General features: G+C 39.1%; 1 protein-coding gene across 1 annotated transcript; it reads left to right on the top strand.

Moving 5' to 3' along the window:
- Positions 1-284: 284 nt before the first annotated feature.
- On the top strand, positions 285-17336 carry LOC113441458 (beta-galactoside alpha-2,6-sialyltransferase 1-like). Its single transcript, XM_026708463.2, has 5 exons — positions 285-1001; positions 5310-5407; positions 10044-10145; positions 15358-15532; positions 16911-17336. Exons 1-5 carry the CDS (start codon positions 365-367, stop codon positions 17180-17182), a joined length of 1284 nt encoding a protein of 427 aa, XP_026564248.2. The 5' UTR covers positions 285-364; the 3' UTR covers positions 17183-17336.
- The last annotated feature ends 9722 nt before the right edge of the window (positions 17337-27058 follow it).

Raw genomic sequence — 27058 nt, 5'->3', positions numbered from 1 at the left:
ATGCCATATCACATACAGTTCCTGCACTAAAATTTTTGGCACTTTCACTTTCTCTTCCACTCTTAGCTTGCTGGAACCATCTGATTGGCCATTGGAATATTAAATGTCCGATAAGATGAACTTTTTCTGATCTGCTTTAGCAGGTCATTTTTAATCATAATCTATTTTATAATTGAAACCACATTATAGAAACGGCCAGTGCTACATATTGCGGTAGTAGAACCAACCAAATGCTAATCAAAATTGGCTGATCTTGTGTTGCCTGTCTCTCCACAGGTATGGGAATACCTTATGGTGTGTACGACCACCTTGGAAGTTGGGGACAAACTGTGTTTGGCTGAGTTTTGCTGTGCTATGTTTGACTATGCTAAGCTTAGTTTGTCTACAGACAGGGATGATGCTGCATTTGGGCTCCCGTGACTCAGGAGTGCCCTCCAACTTTATAAGAACAATCCAAAATTCCTCAGAAAGAAACAGCACTCTGAAACTTCCCTCAGCTGCTAGATCTGCCAATCGGAACTTAGAAATTACAACACAGACTCTGACAGAAGATTCCTTCTTCTCCAGAATCAAGAAGTTCTGGCAACGGCTTGAGAAAGTACTTGCTGGATTTCAGCAACTCAGGAAGGTTTCTCATTCCATCCTCCCAGCACAGCCCTTACCATGGCCTGTATGGCAGAAAAAGCTTTCATCCCAAGTACTGAGCCCTCGTCTTCGACAAGTCTTCCAGACCTATCAATCAATGAACAAGTTTCAGGTGCCTTCAGGTGTTGGGCAGCACCTAGGCAACCTGCACCTAACTGGGATGGACCTCTTGTGCCAGCTCAAAAGCCATGTGAATGTGTCTACTGTGTTGGGTGATGAAGGACCCTTTGCAGAACCAGTATGGAGGGGTATGCTGCCTCAGAGGAGTTTGGCAGAAGAACTTGGTCACCTGAAGACATGTGCAGTTGTGAGCTCAGCTGGCTCCATGTTGGGGTCAGGATTGGGCAATGAGATTGGTGAGTGTTAAAGGAAAAATCAGATATTCCCATGGGATGGGTGTCTACTTAAGCTTCCCCATACAGATGATAAATATATTATTCTTAAACAAATGCTATAATTCATGGTTGTGTTAAAATGTTATTATTTTTTTTATGGAAGAGCCAAGGAATACAATTGTATAAAATACATACTAGATCTCCCACCTTTCCTTTCTAGCTTGTTCTATCCATAGAATAGAGAACTTTCTAGGTTTCTATTGCTATTTGGATGATCAAAGTCATTCTCATATGTCTTTGGAATTATTCTTTCTTATCTGGGTGCTCCCAGTTCCAGTTAGGTTCTCCCCGGGATTAAATATCAAACCTATTATATATTTTTCAATGTAGCACTAGTTTATTGTAATTAAAACTCTTCATCAATGTACTGAGACCTTTTAACTTAGCTGGTTAAGGTGAATCTGTGATTGTCTTCCCATGAGCTATTATAGCAGAAAAAGCAAAGATTTATGTAGCTTTTGCACAATATGCTAATCTTGGTTAAGATTATTGGTTTCTTTCTTTCATTAAGGGAACCTAGCGCTTAACAATGGCTGTGAATATATTTCTGCGTAAATATGAACTCATGTCCTAAAGCTACTAGATAAAGAGAACCCAATTAAACAAATGCATAAAAACATTATTCCTGTTCATATACTTATTGAGGGAAATCATCCAAAGCTCCATATTTGCATGTGACAAAAGTATTTGAAACTTTGCATTCGGTGACTGGTGTGCCATTTTGGTTCAGAGGTACAGAACAGGCTCAAACTATGATACTGCCACCACCATGAGTAGGAATCTGGGCAAAATTCTGAGATAGGAAATATTTCAAAATATATGACTAGGTCTACAACTAACAAAGGGTGCCCAAACCAGGATCAATGCCTTTTGAAGGGGATATGTTGCTATACATCATGTTACTCCAACTGGGAAAATAGAAACAGCATGTGACTGCCAGCCTAAAAGAAGTAGAATAAATGTTTGAGAAATATACAGAATATAAGAGTTGAAAGTTTTAGTTTGGATCACTCTTTGATAAGTTGCCATTTGTTATTTCTTGTCTTGCCTTCCTTTACTTGGAAAATAGGTTGTCCCTCTTTTCTTTGTGATAGCCTCTCAAATATAGGAAGATTGCTATAGTGTCATCCCTACTTCTTCTCTTTGTTAAACTAGACATGTCCAGTTCCTGCAGCTGTTCGTCATCTATTTTAGCCTCTAGACTCTTAATCACCTTTGCTGTTCTTCTCTGCATTCTTCTATAGCCCCAACATTCGTTTTGTATCATGGTAACCAGAACAGGACACAATATTCCAAGTGTGGTATTACCAAGGCATTTTAAAGTGAAACTAAGACACATGATTTTGATATTCCTCTGTTGATGCAGCCTATGACTGCATTGGCATTTTTGGCAGCTGCAGCACATTGTTGGCTCATACTTAAGTGGTTGTCTACTAAGAGATCCATCTCACAATTATTGCTATTGAGCCAGGTACCACCTATTCTATATCTATGCATATGTTTTTTCTTGCCAACGTATAAAACCTTGCATTTCTCACCACTGAGTTTGTTAGATAGGGCTCAGTGTTCAAGTTTGTCAAGATCTTTCTGGATCTTGAGCCTATCTTTAAAAGTGTTGGCTATCTCCTAGCTTGGTGTTATCTGCAAATTTGATGAATTCCCTTCTACCCTGTCATCTAAATCATTTATGAAGATGTTGAAGAGTACTGTGCCTAAGACAAAACCTTGGGATACTGCATGCTTTTCTTCATATAGATATAGTTCCATTGAGGACTACACATTGAATGCCGTTTGTCAGCCAGTTATGAATCTACCTAGTAGTGATGCTGTCTATTCCACATTTTTCTATCTTACCAATAAGTAGGTTGTGGACTACCTTGTCAGATGTGTTACTGAAGTCCATGTGTACTATGTCGACAGCATTTCACTAGTCCACTAATTTAGTCACTTTATCAAAAAATGCAATAAGATTTGTTTGGTATGATCTGTTTTTGATAAACCCATGTTGGCTTATTGTAATAGCTTTGCTTGCTTCTAGGTCTTTGCAGATCCGTTGCTTGATTACCTTTCCCAGTATAAATGTCAGGATGATTGGTTTGTAGTTTCCTGGAATCATTTTTCCCTTTTTTTGAAGATGGGAACCAACACAGCTGTTTTCCAGTCTTCTCTTCTGGTAGTTCCCCGGGTGCTCCAGGATCTTTGAAAAATATGGTTTGATGGCGTCGAGATCACATTTGCCAGCATTTGCAGAACTCTGTGATGTAATCCATCTGGTCCTGGTGATTCAAATTCAAGTGGACAACCATTTTCTTGCCTGTTATGTTGTGGGGTGTTTAAACTTGCTGTGAAGGAAAAAGCATGTTTGCAAACTGATCAGGAGGAATTAGAGCTTTCTAGGTGCTTGAAAGCTGTCAAGGGCATTGAGTGAATTCACAGCACTGGCAATTTTCTACCAACAGGCTGTGGGTGGTGAAAGATTTGCAAGATTAGTTAATTGCAGATAGACAGCAGGCTAATCTGCAAGAAACACCATCTAGTCTCAAGGGGATAAAGTGAAAAATGTGTTTTTTCTACCACTGAGAAACAACAGTGAAACAGGAAAAAAAAGTTTAAAGAAAAAAAGTGTCTAGTGAATACCATGAGAGTTGTAGAGTTACTTTAGAAGAGGTCTGTCCAGTTAAGAGATAGCAGTCCCTGATTTTTCCTCAGAAGAATGTTGAGGGAAGTTTTAGAAAAGAATTTTTTTCCTGATACAGAATAATACAAGCAAATAAAATATTCTATTAACAATCCTCAATGTACAGACAACATCAAGTTTATACAAATTGGCACATTGTCAATACTGTAGAGCTCCCAAAGCTGTTGTGAATATTAATAATTGATTCTGGGCAGAATAAACAAATGAGAGGGATGGATGGGAGTGGGTGTATTTGGAGAGTTACAATCTTAAAAGCATCCTCACTCAGCCCATGGATTAGGAAGAGTCTCAAATTCTGTAGTGTGCAGAAGAGGGAAGACAGCAGCTTCAGCAAATAGTCTTTCAGTCTGGTGAGACACTTAAAAATTATAGGTGAGATGGCACATTAGCAGTTTTGAGAAAGTCTGTATAACAGGGCCAATTGTTGTCTTTACCTATCCAGAGATTCACAACATAAGACACAAATGCAGGTTTATTACTTTTCTTGCTCCTTTCCTATTTTAAAAGCTTTACTGCCTCACACACAGATACCCTAAGCAAACTATCCAATGCAATGTCTAGCTAGCCAAACCAGGTCTGAGTTACACCATGCAAAACATTTCAACTTATTTGATGGTTCTGACCGTATTACAGTTCCCATCCACTTGTATAACTTCCAGTAAGGCTTGGCCAGTCTCACTGTAGCATTTTTCTCATGTCTCTTTTTACATTTCTATTGAGTACCACTGTTTCATCCCAGTTCACTTGAAAATATCAATTCTCTCATTATGGGAACCACTTCATGTTTAAGAACCACCTCTTGTAGATATAGAAATAATAATGCTTGTATTTTTTTTCCTGACACAAGCATTAAAATCTTGGAAATATTTGTTCCATTCCATCCTCAAGAAATTATTAATGGATTATTCATTCTGTCCCTATGGCTTGCTCTGAGTGAGTCTCAGATATTCCACCTTCCATATAGGTACTCATGCAGCATTATATATATTATTAACCATATAAATCAGAATATATAAGCACTAGTAACAACATGGTGACAATTGTGCCCACCCCCTGTTTTGCTGTATATCTTGGCTTGATAGACTAACAACCAGTTTGTTAGCCAAATCTGAATTATAAATGGAATAATGAGCATAGTGAGTTTACAAAGAGCATATTAAAAATAATTATAATGTACCCCCACATGCATAACACCAATGCATACACATGGGAGAGCCAATTTAGTCTAGTGGTTAACTTGATCAAATAAGATCGAGAAAACCCAGGTTCTAATCCTGACCTTGGTACAAAAACCATCTGGGTGACCTTGGCCAAGTACTCTCTCCCAGCCCTAAGAAGAAGGAAATGGCAAGTCCCAGGACCTGCCAAGATTTTAATGTAGCCCTGGTTAGCAGGGACATTAAATAAAGGAGAAGTCAGGCCAGGCCAGTTATGTGGCTGTTTTCTCAACCCCATCTTGCTCTGAGGAAGGGAATGTTATTGTAAAATAAACCCAGGTCAGGAAGGGATGGCCTAGGGACAGAGTCTACCTGCTTTTACTCTCTCTTACCGTTATTTTCTCATTTTCTCAGATTCCCATAATGCTGTCCTTCGTTTCAATGGAGCACCAACTGCTGGGTATGAATATGATGTGGGCAGAAAAACAACACTCCGGCTTGTGAATTCCCAGGTGGGTAATAAACTTTGGAGGGCCAGATTGAGCTGTGGACAAAAGAAAGGGTAGTTAAAAGCTAAACAGGGAAAAGGTCGCGGAAAATGCAATGGCTTAATTTCATTTGTTTGCCATGAAAAAGACAGTAATCTCAATTCTTTAACATTGTTAGATCAGAGGTATCCTTAGGTAGTAAAAAAAGTGAAGATAGTGTCAAGTACCAATGTGATAGAAGTTCTAGCCATTATTATATGCATCATATTTTATATCTTACATTGTTACTTCAATATATTTGGCTGGCTTCAAATATATCAATATATAGGAATAATATAAAACCAGATTCAGAAAATTACAGTCCTATTATAGACAATTACAGACCCAGCTGTTATGACAGAAGAAGGCAAATTGCACTGTACATCTTTAATACAAGATAGAATGTGCATTGTCCTGAGAGAAAAAGTGAGATGCCTAGGCTCATTAGGTTAGAAGATCTCAGATGTCTTCTACTCCAGAAGACTCAGAGGTCTCCTACTTCAGCATGTGGAAATTCTGAAAATTGAAGTCTATGTGAAGTCTATGCTTCTTAAAAGATGCCAAGTTTGAGTTACACTGTTCTATCTAGTCCATCGTCCTGCCCAGGGTAGGAAAACTTAGACCATCCCAGACAAATAATCTACTCAAGTTTGCTTGAAAATATCCTGTGATGGTACATGTACAACTCTAGGAGGCAGGCTATTGCATAGCCTATTTGTGATCACGGTCAGGAAATTCCTCCTTGTCTTGAATTTGGATTCCCCACAGTGAAGTTTCTATCCTAAAGCTTTCACAGAGAGTTTTGGAAAAATAAATGACTTGTACCAATCCATCATCATCATCATCCAAATCCTTCAGTGAGACATCATTACTGAAGCAGAAACCCCTTCACCCAAAGGCCAGCTGAGATGGCTCATTTAACAGATGCCATGATTTCAAGGACAAGTTTGGGACTTTCTCCAGCCTTTCTCTAATACAAGCCCAGATTCAGTTTCCTGTGCTGGATTTTTCTTTCTGGCATTGAGACCTATCGGTTCTATAGAGATTTTCAGGTCATGGTTGTCCCAAAGGTGCTTTTTTTCAGGACACAACTGGACTTTCTTGTTTTTTCTTTTGAAGATGTTTCGCTTCTCATCCAAGAAGTTTGTTCAGCTCTGTCAGGATAGAGGGGAATGGAAGGATTTATATTCCTTGCAGACAGCTGGTCATTTGCATCCTTTTAGAGGGTCATTGGAGCCCTTGGAGGTTTATCTGTGTCCTCAGGATCCCCTGAGTAGTGCTCCTGGTTCCTGTAGCCTTTTTCCTCTGGAAATCCATTCCTACTCCCACAGCATTCAAAGTAGAGGTGGTATTCAGCAGGTTCTGACCAGTTCTGGAGAACCAGTAGCAGAAATTTTGAGTAGTTCAGAGAACCAGCAAATACCACCTCTGACTGGAGATTTTACAGTATCCTTCCCCTGCCAAGCCAACCAAGCCACGCCCACAGAACTGGTAGTAAAAAAAATTGAATCCCATCACTGATTCAAAGGGTGTTCATCCCAAATTGGATGAACTAGGATCACTACTCAGGTGACCCCGAGGACACAGATAAACCTCCAAGTGCTTCAATGACCCCCTAAAAGGATGCAAATTACCAGCTGTCTGCAAGGAATATAAATCCTTCCATTCCCCTATCCTGTCACAGCTGCAGAGGCTTTTTAGATGAGAAGCAAAATGTCTTCAAAAAAGAAAACAAAAAAAGTCCAGTTGCCTCCTGAAAAAAGGACATTTGGGATTGAGAGGTATCATTCTCTTACCTGCATTTGTTTTTTTAGCTAATATAAGGAGAGCCCTGCGAGGCTTGTGTTTGGGATCTGGTTGCTAGGTTACTGGGATTACTGTGGGGTTATAAAACCTCCCGAAACCTGGCAGGGATTCTCCATCACTGTAAAGATTGCATCACCTGGAGTTAACCTACATCAACTGATACTTCAAACCCACCGCTGCTAATTTTCCCTTATGCATTTTTAACATAAATCTTGATCTGGCTGTTGGGGAAACATAGAATATAATCACAATATAATCACAATCTTTAATTAGGTAACAGAGGCTAAAATTTCCATATCCAAAGGTATCCATCCATGCAGTCAGAAAAGTCATGATAGCAGCTGGGACTGCATGATCAAAACCCTGCCCATTTGTACATGCATTACACACCATACATGTGTTAAAAAGGCTCAGGGCTTTGATCATGGAACCATTGCCACCATTGCACCCAAACCTCTTATAATTTAATATATTTGTGAGTGGTCATTGGTGATGTTTATGTCTCACATATCAAGAGTGGACTTCTGAAACTCAACATTCACTTTGTATTTAGAGATGGGGATAAGCTACTAAAATTGTTTTTTTACTTCTTGGGAAGAAGGAAAAACATTACTTTTCTTCTTTCTTTTTCTTGTCCTTTTCTTTTGTCTTCCACTTTTTTGTTATTTTGTGTATTTTATATTGACTTTTATTCTTTCCATTGATAATTCTTAATACAATTTTTTTAAAAAAAATGAAACTCAACTCCACCCTCAATTAATTGATTTATTACAGTATTAGTTCCAATTTAATGGCAAAGATAACTGCACAGGGTTCCTATGAATACCTTTAACTTCTGTCATAATTGAGATACTTTACATTTTATTGATAATGTTTGCTGCTGATGCTAGTACAGGTAGTCCTCGACTTACAGTTCATTTAATGACCATTGAAAGTTACAACAACACTGAAAATAGTGACTTTATGACCGTTTTTCACAGTTACAACCTTTGCTACATGGTCATGTGATTAAAATTCAGATGCTTGGCAACTGGTTCATATTTATGACCGTTGCTGTGTCCCAAGATCATGTGATTCGCCTTTTATGACCTTCTGACAAGCAAAGTCAATGGGGAAGCCAGATTCACTTTAACACCTGGGTTACTAACTTATCAGCTGCAACGAGTCACATAACAACTGTGGCAAGAAAAGTCATAAAATGGGGCAAAACTAACTCAACAAAAGTCTCACTTAACAACAGTGGACTCCGTTGTGGGTTGTAAGTTAAAGTCTTAGTGGACAACCAGCTAAATATGAGCCAGCAGTGTGCAGCAGCAGCCAAAAATGCTAATGCAATCTGAAGTTGTATAAACAGAGGGATACAATCAAGGTCAAGGGAAGTACTAATACCACTCTATAAAGCTTTAGTAAGACCACACCTAGAGCACTGCATCCGGTTTTGTTCACCACATTATAAAAAAGATGTCGAGACTCTAGAAAAAGTATAGAGAAGAGCGACCAGGATGATTAGGGGACTGGAGGCTAAAACATACAATGAACGGTTGCAGGAACTGGGCTTGGCTAGTCTAGTAAAGAGAAGGACGAGGGGAGACATTTTTTTATTTTTTATTTTCTTTGGTTTGTCAATTGCTTACAAGATAATAGGTATAAGTAAAAACATAGTTATGAATACATGGATACATATAAGAGAAATAAAAAACAAACAAACATACAAAATGAAAAAAAACATGATAGCAGTCTTCCAATATTTGAGGAGCTGCCACAGAGAGGAAGGGGTCAAGCTATTTTCTAAAGTGCCTGTAGGCCAGACAAGGAATAATGGATGGAAATTGAACAAGGAGAGATTTAACCTGGAAATAAGGAGAAACTTTCTGACGGTGAGAACAATCAACCAATGGAACAGCTTGCCCTCGGAAGTTGTGGGAGCGCCATCACTTGAGACTTTCAAGAAGAGATTGGACTGCCATTTGTCAGAAATGGTGTGGGGTCTCCCGCTTGGGCAGGGGGTTGGACTAGATGACCTACAAGGTCCCTTCGAACTCTGATGATCTGTTATCTGTTATCTGACTACTTGTACCATATTTTGACCTCCTTCACTAGCTGCAGGTCAGAGAAAGATCTTTGATCATTATTACTCTGAGAAAAAATCCTCTCCTCTGAAATTGTAGCAGTGGTTTTGCAATATGTTTTGCAATATAAGCTAGATTGTTGGGAGATAGTTCTGAGCTTTTTTCTCTATTCCTGCCTGGCATTTTGCTGAATATGCCTGGAATCAAAACCCTCAACTCAAACTCAAATATCAAGGCCAGAAAATTATCAGAGTAGCAGCCTTCAGGAATATGTATTAATTATTAAGTACCCTTTAAGGAGTTCCAGAGAAGTTAAATGACACTCTGTGTAATTTGGACCTAGTCAAATCACTGCCAGCAAATCACTGCCAGCAAATCTGCAAAGTGCAGCTTGAAGATTTCTGCATTTATCATTCTCAACCAAGTCATTAGAGCGAATTGCTTAGACTAGAGCAGCACAAACATAAAAGGATAGAAAAAAAATGCATACCACAAAACAAGTTGAATCTGACATTTGGGGCTCTCCCTGTATGCAAATATATAAGGTACTTCTGGGCAATTCTTGTAAAATGTAGGATATTCCTCTGATTGTTTCTGAGTTCTTTCTAAATGAAGAGGAAGTACTCTTATTCTGATGAATTGGCCAGGCTTGCTAGGAACACCACTAGATTGTTTCCCTTGCAGCTGCATGGTTGGCTTGAATTTGTGGTTAAAAATAGTTTTCCTATCTACGTTCTTCTTCACAGCTGATGACTTCTCCAGAGCAGCATTTTCTAGATGGACAACTCTATGCCCAGGGAACTCTGGTCGCCTGGGATCCAGCCCCTTACCCTGGGGACCTAGAAGAGGTGAGATTCTCTAGTTAGGGTCACATTATATGCTAGCCTAGGCTAAAATGGGGCTGAGGTAACCTGTGGCTCCCATATGTTGTCATAGCACCGTGATGGCGAACCTATGGCACGTGTGCCACAGATGGCACGCAGAGCCATTTGTGCCGGCACGTGAGGTGCAGGCAAACTTACCTCACTGCGTATGCACGCGCCTCAGAGCTGATTTTTTTGGCTGGTTTGAGGCCTTTTTCGGCCTCCCAGAGGCTTGAAAAAAGTCTCTGCACACTTTGCAGAGGCTTTTTTCAAGCCCCTGGGAGGCCGAAAAGGGCCTCAAACCAGCCAAAAAATCAGCTGTGAAGCATAGTGCAGGTAAGGTGTGGGGGGGGGATTGCGCATGCATGAGCAGGTAAGGGGAGGTGTGTGAATTGCCTTCTGGGTGCTGGCATATGAGCATGTGTGTGCAAGTGCACACACAATTTTTGGCACAGGAGCCCAAAAAGGTTAGCTACCACTGTCATAGCATCTTGTGTCATCCAGGCCAGTTTCTTCAGCTATAATATACAGGTAGTCATTGATTTACAACCAAAACTGAGCCCAAAATTTCTGTTACTAAGTGAGAGTTGCTATGTAAATTTCCCCCCCTTTCACGACCTTTCTTGAGACTGTTGTTAAGTGAATCACTGCAGTTAACTTAGTAACATCGTTGTTAAGTGAATCTGACTCCCCAATAGACTTTGCTTGTCAGAAGGTCAGAAAAGGTGATCACATGACCCCAGGGCACTGCAACCATCATAAATACATGTCAGTTGCCAAGCATCCAAATTTTGATCACCTGACCATGGGGATGCTGCAATGGTTGTAAGTGTGAAAAACTGACATAAGTCACTTGTTTCAGTGCCTCTGTAATTTTGAACAATCACTAAATGAATTGTTGTAAGTTGAGGGTTACCTGTAATTTGCTGAGCAACAAGACAAACGTCAACTCATAAAGAATTACTATGGTCTTTTAGAGTTGCCAACAGAAAGGGAGCGGGGAGCAATGCGGCAGCTTGCAAACCAAAACTGCATTCCATAAATGTTTTCAAAGATAGTAACTAGGTGACCGAAGTTTCTGCTGTGCAAAATTCTAACTGGAGAGCATGATTGATGACTCTTGGCTATGGATGTGTCCCATTGGAGAATATGAATTATGATACACGGGGGGGGGGGGGAAACCAGGGTCAAGGGTGACAATGAATGATGTGTCTTAGAGTTGGCTACACCCAGGCAATACCGGACCTTTTAACTCCCAATAAATCCGTTTGAAGTTTTGGAAGTTTGGCTCAAGACTCATGATTTAAATGGGGTTAAGTGCCAGAATCCTGACAACAACAATTGTCTGTGTTGTATGAACACAGTCTTTTTAGTACCTGTACTCTAGGACAGAAGGGGATCTATGTACACATACATACATACATAACACCAACATATGGCTCATGAGCCACATACGTTTAGCTCCCAGAGCACTCAAGAGAGACTGATATCCAGAAGCTACTGCAATGAATTTTTTTCCAAAACATAATACTTAAAATAGATTGCTATCCTAAAAACAATAGACCCAAGGATGAAAAAAGTCAGGCCCTTTGTGCTATAAAATGTTCCTTTTCTGTAGGGGATTAGAGAGATTCAGCAACTTCTAGAAGGAGAATGAATGAAATGTGGTGTTCTTTGATCCTCTAAGTATTTTCTCCCCGTTAGAGGTATATGCCATGTTTCCCCGAAAATAAGACCTAACTGGAAAATAAGCCCTAGCATAAGGACGATTCAGGATGCTTATAATATAAGCCCTACCCCCCAAAATAAACTCTGGTTAAGATAGTCAGCTAGACAGATGCATTTAGTACCTTATTTCCATGAAAAATAAGACCTAACCAGAAAATAAGCCCTAATGTGTTTTTTGGAGCAAAAATTAACGTAAGACCCAGTCTTGTGTTTGGGGAAACACAGCTAAAAGCAGTCTTTTGCAGCTTTTTACTTTTCAGTTGTAAACTACCCACTGAGTTAAGCAACCTATAAACCAAATGAATGAACTGCATGATGATTGAAAATGGACCTAGATTTAAGTACTATTACCTTTCTGTTGGATTGGAATGAAACCCAACTTGACCAGAATGTTTTTTTACTGCTTTGAAACTCATCAAATGTGGTATTCAATGCAGTTTGACACAAAACTGTCAAACAAAACTATTGTCCCGGTACTCAGCGTTTGATTGATACTCAATGCTAGAATGTGTTGGTGTTGGCTGCCTTGTGACTCACTTATGGGAAAAATGTATTTGGTGCTCATCATTTGGTATTCAAAAAATGTATTTGGTACTCAAAAATGTATTTGGTACTCATCATTTGGTACTCAAAAATGTATTTAATAATCATCATTTCTCCTGGAACCAACCAATGATGATTATCAAGGTAGTACTATATATGTTAATCCATAAAAAACATTAAATAACCAAGGAAACATACATTCTTATTGTACATTCTGCTCAGTGTTGGACATTTGCAAAGCATTATGTTTTATTCTCAGGCATCATATCTTATTACATCCAGCATTCAGCAACCAACCTTCAGCTCCGGTTTCACAAAAAGACAAAACCAAGGTCACTTGGTTGAGCTGGACAGCTATAGAAATTGACTGAGTAAATAAACACATAAATAAATACGATCTAATTCAAGCATATTAATTTCACATATGCTTTATCTAACTTAACAGGTGCATATGTTTCATTAATGTGAATGCTTCTTTTCCCCCCAAATCATAATTAGTGAACTCACAGTTAGAAAATTGACTTACTGATGCCATCTTGGAAAATTTTCTTGAGACTGATAGAAAGGATGAACTGTGGGATCTTTTGTGCTCTCTGACAGATGTTTCTGCAAAAAAAAAAAATCACCCCCCAAATGCTGCAAATGGCGCTTTCTGTGTTCTGTTTTGTCTCAATCCTTCTGCACTAAACGACAGAGCAACAAAGATGGTTAAAGGTCTGGAGACGAAAACATATGAAAAACAGTTGCATGAATTCTGTATGGATAGCAGTGTTCCAATATTTGAGGGGCTGCCACAAAGATGAGGGAGTCAAGCTATTCTCCGAAGCACCTGAAGGCAAGACAAGAAGCAATAGATGGAAATTAATCAAGAAGACAAGCACCCTAGAATAAAGGAGAAATTTCCTAACAGTGAGAACAAATTAAAAAGGGATGATGTATATTAAAGCATAATGGATAAATGGATCCTTTTTGTTGGAGTTGGACATCCAAATACCAGTCCACACTCAGGCATAAAAGTTCACTAGATGACTTTGGTCTGAGTGGAATAAATGGCCCAATCAGCTTTACATTATAGATTGTCACTGCAGGAAAAAAAATTGGAGAAAAGATGCTATAAATACTGTCTTGAGATTCTAAATAATGGGATATAAATTTAATGCATGAATGTGCTTGGCAACTTTTAGAAGTACTATAGTCTAATTCAGCTGCAGTGTTCCTCTCCCTCCCTCCTTCTCTCCCTCCTTCTCTCTCCCTCCCTCTCCCTCTCTCTCCACACATACACAAACTCACTCACCCATTTTAATAAACCATACCTAAAGTCTAGAATTTTCCCCCCAGAGCAGCTGAATCATAGTTGCAGGATGTACCAATACTTTTCTATTTCAGAGACATAAAACTGTATTTCAATGACATAATAGACTAAAAAAGCCCATTAACAAGCACTTGTACTGGCTTTTGACCCCTACAGATCAAAACTGCCCTTTTTGATTTTCTGGAGACCACATTTATAACCATTACCAAACCTGGAATATAAATCCCAGTTTCTGGAAACTCAAATTATTGCGGTAAGTGAGTCAAGTGACCCAGAGAGCAATAAAGGTTGATTGAGGAATCATACAAGATAGAGAATATAATAGTGGCATGGGTCATTTATTATTATTTTTAACTAAGTGTGTCATACAGCCATAATTCAGCTGAAGATCTCAAAAATCTCTGAAGTTAAAACTATCACAATGATATTGAAAAAGCTAAATGAAAGAGGTGTACCAACTCTTTCTAAAAGTAAACCGAATGGGGTTCGATCAGAATGAAAAGGGGTGTTCCTGCACAGAAAGCCTTTCCCATTCCATTGTGTTTTTGAGATGTCCTCAAAAGCCCTCTGCAAATTCACTCTCTCCACTTTCAGGAAAGAACTAGAAAACTTTCATTGCTGAAAAACATGCTAAATTTTGTAGGAGGATTGCTTTGTGGAAATTATGATGTTTTGTGAACTCAGGCCATTTGGTTGGTCTATATTTCAGCCCAGGTAGTCCTTGATTTATAACCATTCATTTAGTGACTGTTCGAATTTACACTGGAAAAAAAGATTTTTGAGGGTTTTTCACACTTAGACCATTGCAGCATCCCCATAGTCACATGATCAAAATTTGGATGCTTGGCAACTAACATGTATTTATGATGGTTTCAGGGCCCTGGGGTCATGTGATCACCTTTTGTGACCTTCTGACAAGCAAAGTCAATGGGGAAGCCAGATTCACTTAACAGCCCTGTTACTAACTGAACAACTGCAGTGATTCACTTAACAACTGAAGCAAGAAAGGTCATAAAATGGGGTTAAAGTCACTTAACAATTGTCTTGCTTAACAATGGAAATGTTGAGCTCAACTGTGGTAATAAGTTGAGAACCACCTGTACATATACCCACCAAGAAATGCAGTTAATTCAGCAACTAGGTTAAGAGTGTGATGCAATTGCAGCCATTACATTGTTATGAGCTGCTAAACCTCTCTGCTGTATTTGGGCAAACCTGGAGATGAAATATAACTTTGGTCCAGAGGTGGTATTCAGCAGGTTCTGACCAGTTCTGGAGAACCAGTAGTGGAAATTTGGAGTAGTTCAGAGAACCGGCACATCCCACCTCTGACTGGCCCTGCCCCCATCTGTTCTCTGCCTCCCATTGAGTCCCAGCTGATCAGCTGGCTCTTCTTTTGTTGCCCTGCACAGGAGAACGGAGCTGGAAAGCAGGTTAGTGGGGTGGGGAGGGAATGGGATTTTGCAGTTTCCTTCCCCTGCCACACCACATCCACCAAGCCACGTCCACAGAACTGGTAGTAAAAAAAATTTGAATCCCACCACTGCGTTTGGTCTGTGGGGTTGGTTAGGCAGTGATGTTCTACCCTGAGAGGTTTGTCTTTTTCATTCCCAGTGGTACAAGTCTCCTGATTATCCCCTCTTTGAACCCTTCCGTACCTTGCGGGCTAAAAGACCTTGGCAGCTGTTCCATCTGTTGCATCCACGGCTACAGTGGGAGCTCTGGGAAGTGGTTCAGGAAGGGGCAGATGAGCAAGTGCAGCGCAACCCTCCATCTTCGGGCCTGCTGGGTAAGTAAGAAAGGAAATTCTTCAACCTACCATATTCTCGGTAGCCCCAACTGCTACGTTGTTTGTTTTTGCTTGCAACTGCTGTCTACACTTCCTGTTTCAAAATAATCACCCTCTTTATATGTGTGGCCATAAAGTTACTATTTTGCATTCCTTGTCCCATGCTTCATTTTGATCAAACTTACTGAACCAAAAACCAGATTCTGCAACTGCCAAGAGGCTTGTGCTGTGGACTTCCTAGAGTAAGATTGTGTGGTTCAAAAGTATCTGGAAGGCATTGCTTCCTTAATCCCAAGAAGCTCTTTCTGCTAATTACAATTTGGGGGAAGTTGAAGGTAAAACTAAAATTATTTAGTGACAGTAATTGAATTGGGTGTGTCTAATGTAATGAAAAGAAGGACTAGGGATGACATGATAGCAATGTTCCAATATTTGAGGGGCTTCCACAAAGAAGAGCGGGTCAACCTATTTTCCAAAGGACCAGAAGGCAAAACAAGAAGCAATGGATGGAAACTAATCAAAGCAACCTAGAACTAAGGAGAAATTTCCTAACAGTGAGAACAATTAACCAGTGGAACAACTTGCCTTCAGAAGTTGTCGGGTGCTCCATCACTGGAGGTATAGCATCTCTTGCTCGAGCAAGGAGTTAGACTAGAAGACCCCTTCCAAGTGTGTTATTCTGAGTTTACATAACACTCTAAATTTGGGTCAACAAGACATAGTTGCTATATTTACATAACATCCCAGTCTAAGATTACCAGATTTGAATTGCAAAAATCCAGATGACCATTAGAGGCAACAAACAGACAACTTTTCTATTTTTGCTGCCATCTAGAGGTTGCAAGGACTTTTAATAGGCTAAGATTTGTTGGCTTTAATTATATCCAAACAAATTAACTTTATATAGTAATTCGCCTCTATTGCTAGACTCCACATGTAGCTGAATCTAACCCACTTTTCATCGTCCAGCACTCTGTGTGGATCAAACTAATCAGAGGCATCAGAACAGGATAGGATTCAAATGGTGAAAACAGCATCATGTTGGTTCCACAACCCAGACCATCCCTTTTGTATATTGGTCATGATATTGTACATATCACAAAAGGACTGGAGCTTGCTTGGTATAACTTTGCATTCATCATTTTAATAATGATGAATCATTATTTAATAAGGTTTTTACAGATGCCTCTATAGCCAATGAAAGAGTCATTCTGCATGTGCTCACGGGATCTCTCATTAATATTTCAATCCAGATGAAGAGACTTCTATAACTGACAGAATTCTATCTTATCTTGGCAATGAACTTCCCACTCCTGGAGTTCCTTGTATGCGAGTCACTTAATTTCCTTGCCCCTCTCATTCTCTGCTCAATCTTTAGGAACAGTGCTAATGATGTCCTTATGCGAACTTGTCCATGTGTATGAATTCCTACCATCTCAACGGCAGTCCCATCAGTGCCACTATTACCAGGATTTCTCTGATGATGCCTGCACACTGGGTGCTTACCATCCATTGCTCTTTGAGAAGAACTTGGTGCGTCGCATGAACTGTGGCACAGAGGCTGACTTGGCACAAAGGGGCTGTGTGACATTGCCTGGCTTCCAAGTCCTGAATTGCCCCCACAAGGCAAAACATCTGAACAGGGTCTGAAGTAAGGTGAGGCAATCTGTTTTATATCGCAACAGAAGGGATGAGGGATACCATCTGAAAGCAGCAGGCATCTCCACATAGATTGATTGAGCTATTGATGTAATTCAGTATTTCTTCTCTTTAAAAAACATTGCTTATTAAGTTATAGAGTATTATAAAGCACAAAATACAGAAGTAAACAGAAGAGCAGCAAGGAGGGAGGGAAAAGGGGAAAGTGAAGTGAAGATAGGGAGGAAGGGAAGAAAAAGAAGCATTGACTTTTGACTCTCTCTGTTACAGTAAAATAAGGCATTAACATCAAATCACAACTTTTTGCTTTTCCATAATAGTATGAACAAGTCATTTCTATAAAGATCTATCATCTAATCCGTAAACCCCAAAGTCAGAGTTTCATTCTTTTCCACATCAAGCACGAAGTTCAGAAGTGGTTTTCATGTGGAAACAAAAGTACTTATGTTCTTTTCTTTAATCAAGTAGTCAGTTTTGCCATTTCACCAACTCCATCAACTTCTGCAACCATTCTTCCATGGTAGGAATCGAAGTGTCCTTCCATTTTTGCGTATACAATAGTCTTGCTGCTGTCAATATACATAGTAACAAAGTTCCATTTTTTTTCTCCAGATCTTTTTCCATTAGACCCAAAAGGAAAAGTTCTGGTTTCGTTTTTATCTCTGTTTTCAGAATTTTCTGTATTAAAATATGAATCATACTCCAATTTTTTTTGCTTTATTATATGTCCAACATAAACGATAAAAAGTCTCTTCTTTATTTTTACACTTCCAACATTCATTTGACATACCTTTATACATCTTAGATAACATCTGGTGTTAAATATCAACAATATATCATCTTATAGAAATTCTCTTTTAGATTATAATTTAATGTAAATTTTAAACCCTTCATCCACATATTTTCCCATTGTTCAAGCATCACATTATATCCAAAATTCCTTGCCCACTGAATCATACAATGTTTTAAAATAGAATTTTTATTGGCCAAGAGTGATTGGACACACAAGGAATTTGTCTTTGGTGCATATGCTCTCAGTGTACATAAAGAAAAAAATAAAATACATTCATCTAGAATCATACGATAGAACACTTAGTGATAGCCATAGGTTACTAATAAGCAATCAAATCATAGTAAGAAACAAATAAAACAATATAAATTGTAAAGATACAAGCAACACAGTTATAGCCATAAGTGGGAAGAGATAGATACTAGGAAGGATGAGAAGAAGAATAGTAATGCAGTTTTAGTAAATAATTTGACAGTGTTGTGGGAATTAGTTGTTTAGCAGAGTGATGGCATTTGGGAAAAAACTGTCCTTGTGTCTAGTTCTGGTGTGCAGTGCCCTATAGCATCACTTTGAGGGTAGCAACTGAAACAATTTATGTCCAGGATGTGAAGGGTTTGTAGATATTTTCACAGCCCTCTTTAGTTTAGTGTACTTTACTTTATTGTCATTGCACCTCGTACAATGAAATCAAACACCATCTTCAGTGCACATCATGACTATGATGTGGTCCATCAGGTACACAAACACACATCCTTCACACTCCACACTTTGAACTGAAAACCCCCAACACTGCACCAACACTGCACTATACAGTAGAATTCAAAAGAGCTACTGCCCTGGGATAGAAGATGTTTTTCAGCCTATCTGTGCTTGTTTTTATTATCCTGTACCATCTGCCAGATAGTAATAGTTCAAAAAAAGGTGCCCAGATGAGACGGATCTTTGAAAATGTTTTGAAATTTCTTAAGACAGCAGGAGCTATAAAGCTCTTCCAAAGAGGGGAGAGGCAACCAATGATCTTCTGGACAATGACGTTAATCCTCTGGAGTGCTTTCCTATATGCCACTGTGCAATTGGCAAACCATACAGAGGTGCAATAAGTTAAGATACTCTCTATGGTGCAGCGGTAGAAGGTCACCAGCAGTTTTTCATTCAGCTGTTGTTTTCTGAGAAGTCTCAGGCAGTATAATCTCTGCTGGGCCCTTTTGACCAGGGCTGCAATTTGAGCACCTCAGGTCCAGTCCTCTTTTATGGTAACACCCAGGAACTTAAAACTGGCCACTTGGTCCACTTGGTCTCCATTGATAAGCAAGGGTTGGATGTCTGATCTGTTCCTTCTATAGTCCACTATAAGCTCCTTAGTCTTATTGGTGTTGAGGACCAAGTTATTGTCTCCACACCATGAAAGCAACTGGTCCACCTCATCTTGGTAGGCAGACTCATCCCCTCTGGAGATGAGTCTCACCACTGTTGTATCATCTGCAAATTTAGTAATAGCATTACTAGCCTCAGTGGGAATGCAGGGGTGGGATACAAATTTTGTAACAACCGGTTCTATGGGCATGGCTAGGTGGGTGTGGCTAGGTGGGCATGGCTTTTTTACAGCAACCCCCCCCACCCATTTTTTGGACCTTCTGGGCCTCAGGGAAGCCTCCTGGGGGGGCGGTTTTGCTCCCAGAAGGCTTCCCTGGGACCCAGGAGGAAAAAAAATGGAGCATGGGGGGAACCACAGCCCCTCTCTGTGCTCTGTTTTGGGGGCTTCTGGGCCTCAGGGGAGCCTCTTGGAGAAGGAAAAAAATGCAGCACGGGGGGGGGGGACAGCTGATCATCGGGAGGGATAAAAAAGAAATACCTTAAGTGACTGTGCAGAATCATAACAACCGGTTCTATAGAACTAGTCCGAACTGGTAGAATCACACCCCTATATACAGGTCTTCAATAGAAGGCAGGTTGGTAGCAATTGTTTTTTCTGCAGTTCTAAATATCTGCTGAAGTCTGTGTCTGTCTTGTTTGGTTGCAGAGCCAAACCAGTCAGTTATAGAGGTACAGATGACAGACTCAATAATTCCTCTGTAGAACTGTATCAGCAGCTCTTTGGGCAGTTTGAGCTTTCTGAGTTGATGCAGAAAGAACATCCTCTTTTGTGCTTTTTTGATGATGTTTTTGATGTTAGGTGTCCATTTTAAGTTTTGAGATATGATAGAATCTAGAAACTTGAAGGTCTCTACTGTTGATACTGTGTCATCTAGTATTGTAAGAGGTGGTTGTATAGGAGAGTTTCTCCTAAATCTACCACCATTTCTGTGGATTTGACTGTATTTAATTCAAGATTGTTCTGGCTGCACCACAAGGCTAGTTGTTCAACCTCCTATCTGTATGCAGATTCATTGTTGTCTCGAATGAGACCAATCACTGTTGTATCATCTGCAAACTTCAGTACTTTAAAAGAGGGATCTTTTGAGATGCAGTCATTGGTATATAGAGAAATGAGAAATGGAAAAAAGCACACAGCCCCGGGGGCTCCTATGCTAATTGTACACATGTGGGTTTTGCCTAGCTTCATCTGCTGCTTCCTGTCTGTTAGGAAGCTTATGATCCATTTACAAGTGTGGTCAGGTACAGCTAGCTGATTTAGTTTAGTTAGAAGAATATCTAGAATGATGGTATTGAATGCTAAGCTGAAATCTACAAAAAGGACCCTTGCATAGGTCTTTGGAGATTCAAGATGTGGTAGGATGTAGTGCAGAGTCATAGTAACAGCATCATCTGTTGATCTATTTGCTTGGTAGGCAAATTGCAAGGAGTCTAATAGTGGATCCATGGTGGTTCTCAGGTGGGCCAACACTAGCCTTTCTTAACTACAGCTGTTAGAGCAACCAGTCTGAAATCATTCAGTTCTTGGATAGAAGGTTTCTTCGGCACTAGGATGAGCATTTGAAGCAAGAAGAACCATAGCACATCTCTAGTGATTTATTGAAGATGGAGGTGAAGATATGGACCAGTTGATCAGCATAAGCTTTTAAGCAAGAAGGAGTTATCTTGTCTGGGCCTGGTGCTTTTCCTGGCTTTTGTCTGTGAAATAGACCTTGCACCTCATTCTCTGTAATCACCAGAGGTGGTGGGCCCAATGGGATGGGGTAAGTTCTATGAAACTTGGCTATTGTTGGTATGTCTGAGATGGGGATTGTGGAGATGGGTGGCAGTAGTTTTCTCTCAAACCTATAGTAAAACACATTCAGGTCATCTGCCAGTTATTGATTTTCTTCAGCATGGGAAGGAGGTTTGCTGTAACCAGTGATATTTTTAAGAGTTTTCCACATGTTTGCTGTTTTATATATTTTCTGTTTTACATGTTCATTTTTCAAATTCAATTTCAATAACTTTTTGTAAATCTTAGCAAAAATATGTTAATCATTGCTACTTAATGTAAGTTCCAATCCATTTTTAACAAAGTCAAATCCATAACACTTTTTATCTAATTTGAACCTTTCTTTCAGTTGCTTTCTTTCAGTAAACTAAGGGTAGGCATAACCTTCTGATTCAAGTTCTTCCCTCAGCTTTAGTATTGGGTCACCAGAATTAAAAGATAAAATTTTACCATATGTCAGCCAATCTGGCTTTGCCACCACTTCTTTTCTAAAAAAAGCTTCCTGTGGTGACACCCAAAGTGGCAGTGTAGTATTAAGATATGTGGACTTAAACTCCCAGAATTCCCATGCTGGCTGGGGAATTCTGAGGGTTAAAGTCCACATATCTTAAAGTCGCTAAGATTGGGAAACATTGGTGTAGTGAAATGACTGGCAAATTAGCAGAGATAGTCCAGGAAGCCCAAATAGCTTTTATAGTAATCAATCTGCATAACCATTTGATGGCAGCAAAGAGAATTTTTGGTATCTCCTTACTGCCATCTAGTGTTCACTGGGATTTTTAAAGCTCAAGTGTGATAGGTGCTCAAGACATTTTTTCTAGAAGAATTTACTTGTTTGTAAATGTAGTTCAAAAATCTATAGAAGTAAGAAGCCATTTTGCATTTGCTTGTAAGACATGATGTACTGTAGATTGTTATCATGGTATATATTTTAGAAGAAAATTTCTTTTTGTGGGCTTGTTTAATCATTGAGAGCCAAGCATCCATTTCATAGAAGTTGAATAGAATACAAGTCATGTTTATTATGATTCTGAAGGCTGCACCAGCAATCCTTAGAGAGTTGGAAGCAACTTCTGTAGGTTTATGCAAATCAAAGGTCTTAAGTATTGAGTAATGAAGGTGGGATTATAAACACAAAGTTTATATTAAGAATATCAGAGTTTGTGTGTTATTCTGTCTGATATATCTATGTTTGTTACCTGCCCGGTTTCCTTTAGCTTTCCTCATCTCCATGTACCTACCCCTTTTCCTTGTTATTAACATTCCTTTGCTTTGCCTTGTTATTTTATATATTTTTTAAACTTATATGCCAGTCACCTAGTGAAAGGTAACTCTAGGCCGGGGTGTCAAACTTGATTTCATTGAGGGCCACATCGTGTTTGACCTTGGGGGGGCTGGGGAGTGTGGCCAGGGTGGCCTTGGCCAGCTCTACATCATTCACATCGGGGGCGCCTGTGGTGACCCAAATGCTCTGCCAGCAAAAATGGGCTCTCGATCTCGGTTTTCGGCTGCGACAGCCTCCTGCAACCCTCTGCTAATGAAAATGGAGCTTGGGGGGGATGCATGTGGCCGTCCTGAGCTCCATTTTTCTGGCAGGGGCACTGTGGGCCAGTCTATTGCTGTTTCCAGGGTGACCCCATGGGCCAGATTTAAGCACTCCATGGACTGGATCCAGCCCCCAGGCCTTGAGTTTGACATCCCTGCTCTAGGTGGATTACTATCAATCAATAAAACAATGCCATTTCCTCCTTCAATGTAAGTATAAAAGGAAATAAAATGATCCATTTTTGCACATGCATTTGAGATATTGCATTTCTGAGCCAACACATATGGGTGACAAGACCTAACCCAATGGTAGAGTTGGGTTTGGTAACTATAATACACTGAATTCTGAGAGCTTTGTCTTAGCAGGATAAAAAAAATGACAGATTGTTCTTTCTTTCGGAAGGAAAATACAGCAGGATCCAATTATATGTATTTAATCCGCCCAAATAGCACTTTACCAGTTTAGCCTTCCTTGAAGATAAAACCCATTTCACTATGCAAAATCATGCAAAACCTTCAAACAGAAACTTAGCATACTCTTGTGAAAAATAAATCAGCAGCCAATGCCCTACCTTGCCAAGCTGGTACAGATTATTACAAACATAGGAGTTATTTATGTTTTTATATTTTAAAAGATATGTAACACCTAGCTGGGAGAAAAACAGAAAAGGCAGCTGGCAACAGAGTAAAAAGTTCATCAATCAATACAAAATGCATAACGAAAAAGCTGTATTTATCAGCCTTGATATTGAAGCTAAGATGAAGAAAACTGGAAAGTGGATGGATTACAGGTGGAGGAAAACCCACGAATCTGACTAAACATGAATTACAATCCATGACTGAGGTAATTCTGTGGAAGTAATGGAGGGAAAGAACATTTTTTTCCTTTGTTTCATGGTAGCCTACTATTTTTTATTTATTTTTATTTATCAAATGTAAATACTGCCCAGCCCACTATCTAAGTGATTTGGGTGATCTACAGGTAAAAAAAAAATTAAAAAATTATACATGCAAAACGTTAATGATGTTGCTTGCATTCTATGTTGGCCTCTGTAAGAGATGTCCAAGGAATTTCCAGATCTGAATACAGAATACAAGAGTTGGAAGGGACCTTGGAGTCTTCTAGTTCAGGGGTCTCCAACCTTGGTAACTTTAAGATTTGTGGACTGGGAGTTGAAGTCCACAAGACTTAAAGTTGCCAAGGTTGGAGACCCCTGTTCTAGTTCAACCTTCTGCTCAAGCAAGAGAAACTATTCGTTTCTGGACAAATGACCATCCGATCTGTTCTTAAAAATCTCCAGTGGTGGAGCACCCATAACTTAAGGAGGCAAGCTGTTGCACTGATCGTTTTCATTGTCAAGAAATTTCTCCTTAGTTCCAGGTTGGATCTCTCTTTGATAAGCTTCCATCCATTAACTTCCTGTCCTGCACTCAGGTGGTTTGGAGAGTAGATTGTCCCCCTCTTCTCTGTGACCACCTCTCAAATATTGGAAGACTATGACCATGTCTCTCCAGTCCTTCTCTTCATTAGACTAGACATAACTTCTTCCTGCAACCATTCATTGGAAGTTTTAGAGCAACCATCTTTGTTGCTCTTTTCTGCACTCTCTCCAGAGTTGCCATACCATTTTTATATCATGATACCCAAAATGGACACAGTATTCCAAATGTGGTCTTACCAAAGCAGTATAAAGCAGATCTTCATGTGCCCTTAATATTATCCCTCTTCTGTGAGTTCTGGTAATGTTGATCATGGTAATTTCCAGTCTTGATTAGATCAAAGTACCTTCTATCCTGGCTCCATTTTCACTCCCCAAATGCAATTTAAAGATTATTTACTACTAATTTCACCTCCTGTGAAACTGAGCTGAGGAGACAAGTGAAAATCACCTTTGGGAAATGTAGTTGTGTTCTTCAGAAAGGGCTGCCAGAGAAGGAACAGTTATTAGCCCTGAGAAAATAGAAGGTGTGAGATAGGGATTCAAAACAGCCCTGCCTTGATCTACTGGTCCTTAAAAAGGGCATCTATTCTATCAATGGTTAGACAATAAAACATAGTAATGAATTATGTATATTCTTAGAAAATAATTAATATATAAAGATGTATTCTTTTCTTATTATATCTACAAAAAGATTCTAGGATAGATTTGAGATGATAATATGAACTGTCATAAAACAAATTAAGTAAAATATGATTATTTCGTAAAACATGAATGAATAAAAATATAGTCAAATGATTGATATTAATCTACTTAATACTTGATTGAAAATACGAGAATATATACAATGTAATTGTAATTGAAGACTACGAAATGGAAGCACAAAACAATTTGTAAACCAACTGGCACACTGTATGTATATATATGGAAGATGGCTTGATGTTTTTATGTTTTGTTTGTTTATGTTTGTTTTAAAAACCAATAATTTTTTTTTTTAAAGGGCAAGTTTTAAAAATTATCTTAATATTTGTTTTTCTTCTGTTCAGTCGTGTTTTAATCTGGACAGACGTGGTTTACCATTGCTTCCTTCTTAGGGCAGAGATAGAGTAACTAACCCCAGGTCACCCATCTGGCAAGACTAGAATTCTTGGTCTCCTGATTTCTTAACCTTAATTACTACTACACCAAACTGGCTCTCCCTGTTAATATATCCTACTACAACAATAAAATAGCATTATTACTTCCTATAGTGTCTTGATCTGGTCTGCCTCACAGGGCTGACAACTACAGACCCACCTCAAACTGTAGGTTTTGTAGGCATAAAAAAAACAACCCTCATGCCTCTTGTATAAAAAAAAATAGAAGGCAACAAAAACCAAGCAGCCTGACACTTCATATCTAGGTTTTAAAGTTAGAATCAAGCTTACAGAATCAGCCCTTAGATAATCCAAAGTCCAGGACTGGGGAGGAAAGGTGATGCAGAATGATTGCAGATAACAGAACCACAGCTTTGAAACAGTTTCAGCTACACCACAGCTTGAGCTGTGAATATACTGTATCAGCTTTGCAGCATAGAGGCATGAAGCTGCTTTCAAACTGGCTAAGGATCCTCATGTCTTCTGCAACTCCTTATGCAGCAACCTTTTCAGCTGATAAATTACTAACCTGGAATGAGATGGATTGGCCACAATTGTCCATGTTCTAATAATGTATTCTATTAGCACATATTTACATCTTGGATTGTGGTTAGTCCAGAATAGTCCAGAAACTTCTGTTGGTCCAAAACAACTTGCAGGGATAGTAATTGAGATGGTGTTTTTGATCATAGTACAGTAGAACCTCTGGTCACAAATGCTTCTGACCATCACTAAATCAGGTTCTGACCAAGAAATTCACAATTTTTCCCGTGGCCAATTTCCCCTTCCATGCCATTTTTTTAGTAAGCACCAAATTTCCAAAATTAGATTTGGGCCATGACCAAATCAGGTTGCAACCAAAGTTATAGAACGAATTATGTTGTGATCAGAGGTTCTACTGTGTTTTTTTTCTCTTCTGCATGGCTTACAATTTTCCTGAATGAGACCTTTCCCTAAAACGGGTGGAGACTAGACTATAGTAGGACCATTATACTTTTGTTACCATTTAGCAAGCTATGGATTTTTGCAGCCTTTTGATTATGAGAAATATGACTTCAAGTTCTCTATTGTCATTTGGCAGCATCTTGGATGCCCTTTGAATAAGATAATAAATAAATCCTATATCTGAGTTTGACAAGAAATTGTTTTGCTTTTTGTATGTTCTGTGTATTTTTAATATGTGTATTTTTTCCTGACTATTACAATCATGGTTGGATCTTTTAGTTTGCTCTTTAATAATAAATTGCTTTAATGTTGATTCTGAAAAGCCACTCTGCTTGCATTCAATCCCAATAGATAGAAGTGTCAGTTGTTTAAATAACAATAACAAGAGAAAAAACATAGTTTTTAAAATTTTAAGAATTTTACAGGTTGCTGAAAATTTCACAGCTTAATAAGAATACTTAAGAAATTTATATGGTTGTTGCAACTATTGTTCTGGGAGATGGTGTGCTGTATTAGATGCTACAAATCAGTATCTTTTCTGAGGTTCTTGAGTTACCTTCTGGCTGTTTAGGCCCCTGTCTCAAAAACTTTTAGAAACCATTACATTTTATCCAGTCATGAGCTAGATTGATGTCTCAAACTGATTTCTTTGGAACCGATTGCTGACAAAAGTATGGTATACTGTGGCAAAAGTACGGTATACTGTGGAAAATAAACAATGAACATCCTCTTTTAAGCATATGCAATAATGGCTGCATTCTTGCAATACATTTAATTGTGTAAGCTCTCTCTGTGAAACAGAAAATAATATTATGATATATGGTTTTGACAATTAGAAATAATAATAGATAATAGAAAAAACGA

Source organism: Pseudonaja textilis, chromosome 1, assembly GCF_049901715.1.
Source record: "Pseudonaja textilis isolate UNSWEBS1 chromosome 1, rPseTex1.2, whole genome shotgun sequence".
Classification (NCBI taxonomy): Eukaryota; Metazoa; Chordata; class Lepidosauria; order Squamata; family Elapidae; genus Pseudonaja; species Pseudonaja textilis.
The sequence above is the reverse complement of the archived record's forward strand: the minus strand, read 5'-3'. Positions and strand labels throughout refer to the sequence as shown.